The sequence below is a fragment of the Octodon degus genome, unplaced genomic scaffold (assembly GCF_000260255.1).
Source record: "Octodon degus isolate 3935 unplaced genomic scaffold, OctDeg1.0 scaffold00144, whole genome shotgun sequence".
NCBI lineage: Eukaryota > Metazoa > Chordata > Mammalia > Rodentia > Octodontidae > Octodon > Octodon degus.
Genome location: NW_004524720.1, coordinates 1711359 through 1717932, shown reverse-complemented (window position 1 = coordinate 1717932; position 6574 = coordinate 1711359). Strand labels below are relative to the sequence as shown.

Below are 6574 nucleotides of genomic sequence, written 5' to 3'. Positions count from 1 at the left end.
GATTGAACCGCGGTCCCTGATGTTTTTGCTAAGCTTGTTCTAAGTAGGTGCTTTAGACCACTGAGCCATCTCTCCAGCCCCAAGAGGAGTAATTTATAGCTCAGCCAGACTACACATGCAACTTAAAGAGTAAGACTGCAGTTCTGTCACAAACTCCTATCAGTGAGGCAAAGTGAACAAAGAAGCCAGGAGACCTCAGTACTGTTTTCACATACAGCACAGCTGCAAGGCTTGCTGGGAACTCACAGGTGCTGCCTGGAGGCCTGGCTCAATTCCTCAGCCTCTGCCCAGTGTGAAAGTGAAGGCCATTCTGTGGGCAACACCACAGTGCAGGGGCAAGATGACCACTGTACCCATCTAAGGCCACAATGATTCCAAGAATGGCAAGGTTAAAGATTCAGGCTTTTAATGCCTTGCTCCACATGTATCTGCTATTCATCAATGAACAGATCTCTGCCTTCAAGCCTGAGGACAGTCATGCCTACATAAGGATATTTTGATTAAGGATGGCTCACCTCTATGACAGTGGCCCTTGGCATTATATTTAGTGACATCACAGCCACCTTAGCTTATGCACCTGCAGGCTGTGATATTCACAAAAAATTCGCCCAGGGTAGACCGGGGAGATGGCTCAGTAGAATAAGTGCTTGCCTGGCAAGTTCAAGGGCCTGAGTTCAATCCCCAATTCCGAAAAAAAAAAAAAAAAAAAAATTCCCCAGGAACACATTTCTCAGAAGCTATTTGTCTCATGGTTATTTCCATGTATACATGCACAGATAAGACAGGATCAGCACACGAAAGACCCAAGCAGGAGGCAGGACAGGAAGGGAGAGGGAATATCTGAAGAATAGCTCAGAAAAGGACTTAGAGAAAGGACAGACACAGAGCAATGAGCCTAGGAAAGCAAGCATGCCTGGAAAATAGAGAGCTCACACCAACTACGCTTTCTGGAAACACTATCAATGAAAGCTAGAGTCAGTAAGAAAACTTAAGGAGACGTGAGCTTAGGTTTACCTCAACGTCAACCTAAACTGAATTTCCCCATTGATGTCTACTGAAATTTAACCGCACCTAGGGGTTGCAGATAATGTAAAGAAACAGCCACGTTATTAAATAGTTTCCGTTTTAGACAATTTTCTATACACAATATGGCTCCCAGATAAACACTGGGCCTAAAACAGGCATTTCCCAGGGGAAGGGAACATTCATTTAAGAAAGAGTGATTTTATTTGGTGTATTTCAGTTGTAAATAATAAAGTTATTATTTCACTTATTGAATGCAGGCAATAATGTTTCAGATTGTCCAACATTTAAAAGGTACACTTACCTATATAAGCAGTCCATATAATCTGCACCCTTGCTATATTCTTCCCAATACCTATGATACATAACAAGTACTTGTTCTTCAGACTCTAGAACTCTCTATATAAACAAAGAAAACATTTTTATTTAGAAAGTGCTAATTATTTTCACTATAATATACAAAATGTCTCAAAACTCACCTTCAAAAATAAGTACTTCAAGCATTATAAATTACATTCACAACTGTTATATTAACTACCTCAATACAAATGAAGTAACTAGGAATCTAGGTCATGGAAGCACATGCCTATAATCCCACACTCAGGAGGCTGACTTAGGAAGATCCCCAACGAGGTAGATCTGAACTACATAGTAGAATCTGTCTCAAAAAACAAAAGTATGAAATAACTGGGGGAAGAATGAGTCTAGGACTTAGAAGTGATGCCTCCATCAAATAGAATGAAACTATTTCATGCCAAGATAAAAGGACAAAAAATGTATTGGGGTCTGATCGTCTTTGGAACAGAACATGAGGATCAGTTTAAAACAGAATACAATCCTATTATCATGTATCTGCTTCCTTAAATCTATTACTTTTGATCAGCCCAAGTGATACTAGTGTAGCAACACCTTACTGCTATGATTGGACACTGAGACCTTTTCTCCAAAATGAGATTTTTCATTTATCTAACAGCTATTACTTTTTTCCTTTTTTTTTTTTTTTTTTTTGTGGAACCGGGAATTGAACTTAGGCCCTTGTACTTGCCAGCGAAGAGCTTATTTCACTGACCCATCTCCCTGGCCCCTTATTTTATTTCATTTTATTTATTTTACTTATTCATTCATTCATTTATTTTTCAAGACAGGGTCTTGCTATGCAGTTGAGGCTGGCACTGAGCTCACTTTGTAGCCCAAGCAGGTCTCTAACTCACAAAGATCCTCCTACATCAGCCTCCCAAGTGCTGGGACTACAGGCATGTGAAAAGGTTTAAAAAAAAAACAAAAAACCTGAAGTCTCAAGTCCACTTTTTAATAATTTATCTGTAAATCCATAACTATAATCCCAGCACTGTTAAAGACTGAGGCAGGAGGATCACAAGTTCATGCTTAGCCTGTACAACTTAGCAACCTAGTGAGATCCTGACTCAAACTAATAGAAAAAGGGCCAGGGCTGTATGTAGTTCAGGGCAAAGGCCCAGGTCTCATCCCCAGTACCACCACCTGACCCAGTGTAAGGAAACCTAGTCTGGCCATAAGAAACACATTGGACTGACGTTAAAAAGCCCAAAGGCTCTTTGATATCAGTTTTCCAATTAACTGTCCACATGACCTTAGGTAAGACCTGATCTCAGTTTTTATCTAATTCTCTAATGAAGGGCCATGCTTCCAAACTCAGCATTTTAATAATTAAGACTTAAAATGAAAAAATAACCTACGAGTAGCATTTCCTGTCTATCAAACTGGTAAATTAAAAATAGCATCTGCTCTTAGTGCTGGGGAATGAATAAAGCGCCCTTAACAAACTGCTTCTGGTGGTTTGGACCTAACAAACCTAGAAAATAATGTAGTAATTAATATATGTCAAAAAAATAAATAAATAAAACAGGTGTGTGACCAAACAATTCCATGCCTAGGAATTTATTCTGTAAAAACTATGGGGCTGGAGAAACAACTCAGTGGTAGAGGGGACACCTGGCATGTATACCAAGTTAGGTCTGATCCCAACCACCAGAAAAACTATCATGGTCACACAGTAATAACTACCTGAACGATGTCTATGATGTCAAATTATTTATTTAAACTAGGATGTATCCAGCAATATGACATTTAAACTTCATCTCCCAACAACAAAAAACTTATGTCTTATACAGCTATGAATCATTGCATAACCAAAATTCAGTAACTTACTAGCAGACTTTGTATTATGTTTTCCTTTGAGATGGGTTTCCCCTATATAGCCAGGCTAGCCCTGACCTCCCAGCAATCCTCTTGTCTCAGCCTCCTAGGTGCTGAGCACATAGGCCTGTACCACTCAGCTCAACATAATAGCAAACTTTAAAACTAAACAGTTAAGACATTAGAGTACTTTCTTCCAAAACCACTTCATAAGCTAATAAGTTAACACTAACATGTACATGCCATGAACAATAAATATGAAAGAAAAGAGAGGAATTCCACAAGCGAGACCATACTTTGTAGTGAAATAAATTATAAATACTGCCTGGTCAGGGTTTGGTATGTACCTTAGTGGTACAGTGCTTGACAAGTATGCACAAGACTCTTGAGTTCAACCCTTAGTACCATAAAAATTAATAAAATAAATAAATACTGCTTGGTCTCTCTGGTGTCATAAAATGAAAGTATAAATAAGAACCAACATGTATAATGGAAATTGTGAAACAGGGGGGGAAGGGGAAAAGGAGAAAAGGAAAAATAGAAACAAACAAATAAAAAGGGAAAGGGATTGAAGGGTGAATAAGGGAATAGGAAAAAAAAGAATCAAGTTATACTATATACAAGTACAAATTCCCTATGACAAATGCTATCATTATGTACATCTAAAATGTACCAATAAACTTATTTTTAAAAAAATAGAGCAATTCCCTGAAATGCCTTAAGGCCATGATCAATTTTGCCTACTTACGGGTTGTGACCATTTGACAGTGTTATCTATCCCGGCCGCCCACACAGGACTAGACGCTTTACAATGACGGCGCCAGTTCTGAGAGCTCAGTCCTCAGGTGCTAAGTGAGCTCCCACAGCTGTCACGACAGTTAGTAAAAGGCAGAATGAGGACTGCAACCCAGACAGTAATTATCTCAAGGTCCTGAGAAGATGGACAGCCAGTCAGAAACACTGCTGACTGGTAAAATGCTGCAGAGCCCTGGGTCCACGCATGGAGGGAGTCAACGACACTGCCTCACGCACAACATGCACTGGGCATAACTGCTTGCACAGGGCTCTGCCACACTTTCACACTGGCTCTTTCCCTCTTCATTTCAGGTGTCTAGTAGACATTTTATACCACGAAGAGACAGATAAAAGGTTGAAAATAGAGATTTGCCAACATGTAGGAATTAAAAGGTAAATTTTCCTTCACACACTAGTTATACAATTTTGAATAATTAACCTCATTTCCCTTGGAGAACCTAATAACATAATGCTTGACTTAAAAGACCTGGAAAATAGCTGGGTGTGGTGGCACATGCCTGGAATCCCAACACTCAGGAGGCTGGGGCAAGATTGCTGTGAGTTTTAGGTAAGATCTTAAAAATATACATTATTTGAAAAATTGTGTTCAATAAACTAGAAAAATTTGAATTTGATACAAATTCTATAATGGAAGACAATAAACAGACCAAATAGCTATGCAGCTAAAAACACACTCATATCACGTGTATATCAGGGCTTACCTTGTGCAAATGCCGAACGTGATTTTCCAAAAAACTCTTCGTTTCTGCGTAAAGTCTTTCTCCAAGCGGTTCAGGATAGGCCACACATAAAGCATAGATATCTCTAGGCAAATTATTAAGGTTTTTATATTTGTTAGAGTTTTAAGCTACAAGACTTAAATTTGGTGAAAGTGAAAAGTTTTGTGACTTAAGCTTATAATATTTAATGTTGTTATAGTATATGTAATACTGTAGTGCTATTTAAACTATATAATCGTGCTTTAAAAATCACTGTAAGATTCACTTATTCATTAAATGAGCTTGTTGGCTGGCTGTGGTAGTGAACACCTGTAATCCCATCAGTCTGGGATGCTGAGGCATCACAAATTCAAGCCCAGCCTGGTCTACTTAACATAGTGACTGACTCAAAACTTAAAAGGGAGGGCTGGTGAGATAGCTCAGCCAATGGAAGAGCCTGCTTTGGCAAGTGCAGGGACCAGGGTTCCATCCTACATGCTACGCCAGCCCCGACACCAGGGGTACGCTGAGCCTGGGACTAAGTCCGGGTGTGGTGGCACATGTCTGTAATCCCAGCACTGGGGAGGCTGAAAACAGGAGGATCACTATGAGTCTGAGCTGCATAATGAGAGCCTATACCAAACACTTTTTAATGTTTTATTTAATTTATTAAAGGGGGAGTGTGGTAGGATATAGCTCATGAGAGGGTACTGGGTTCATTTTCTATTAGGATAAAAATAAAAGTTCTTATTGTGAATTATTTTAAAACACAAAAGAAGAATGGATCCTCACAGAAGTTAAAATCTGAAGGATTTCTGGACTAAACTGGAAAATTCTTCCATTATTCCTTTAAAATACTCTTTGAAGTCAGTATATGGCACCTATCAGTAATCCCCACCCTCAAGAGATTCAGGCAGGAGCACATAGAGCTACATAGAAAGTTCAAGGCCTGCATGGACACACAGTGCAATTGTGTTTCAAAAAAAAAAGAGTAGTCAACATAGTCAACCTCTCTATATTTTTAATTCAATCAAATTGTTCTGCTTTTTCTTTTCTTTTTTGAGACAGGGTCTCAACTATGTAGCCCAGACTACAGTGATCCTCCTGATCCACTGAGCTCAAACTCAGTGATCCTCCTGCCTCAGTTTGCCAAGTGTAGGGATTGCAGGCATCTACCACCATTACCAGTCTGCAGTTGAAAAAGCTATCTGACAGAACATAAATTAAAAATGAGAAAAACGGTATACTTGCTTTTTAAATCAAGGAAGGATAAAGTTATTTTCTTATCTGGGAAAATGACATTCAAACAAGCCATCTTAAATATTTCCTTGCACAATCACTTTAGATTTTTAGACAACCATTAGAATCTAACTCTTTCTTTACTAGGAAAGTATCTGTATTACAACACTAGGGATTGGGAATTTCTTTTTTTTTTTTTTTAATTATTTTTTTAACATTTATTTTGTGTGTGTGTGTGTGTGTGTGTGTGTGTGTGTGTGTGGCCAGCTCAGCCCACCAGGGGGCGTGGCTGGCTGGCATGTGGCGCTGGGGGAATCGAACCGCGGTCCCTGGGCTTTTCCAAGCTTGTTCCAAATAGGTGCTTTAGACCACTGAGCCATCTCTCCAGCCCTGGGAATTTCTTAACAGCTACTAAAAGGTAGAAAATCATGAATAAAAATAAAACAGTCAGGGCCAGCCAAAGAGCTCAGTGGATTAAAGCGCCTGCAAGCATTCACAGGGGCCATGCTGGTGCCAGTGCTGCCCCCAGGGTGTGCTGATTTGGCGAAAGAGACTGGGCATGGTGGCACGTGCCTGTAATCCCAGCTCTTGGGAGGCTGTAAACAGGCGGATCACTATGAGTC

General features: G+C 39.7%; 1 protein-coding gene across 6 annotated transcripts in view; it reads right to left on the bottom strand.

Annotated features, from left to right (window-relative positions):
- Window positions 1–6574, bottom strand: part of Cul2 (cullin 2) — a 122691-nt gene that overhangs the window by 67193 nt on the left and 48924 nt on the right. For 5 of the 6 annotated variants that reach the window (XM_004641830.2, XM_023701934.1, XM_023701937.1 and 2 more), the window contains exons 3-4: window positions 4716–4818; window positions 1328–1422 (exon numbers count right to left, since the gene is read on the bottom strand). In XM_004641830.2, coding sequence (XP_004641887.1) covers window positions 1328–1422; window positions 4716–4818 — 198 coding nt within the window. The remainder of the gene's footprint in view (window positions 1–1327; window positions 1423–4715; window positions 4819–6574) is intronic. The other variant, XM_023701938.1, reaches the window with a different exon arrangement.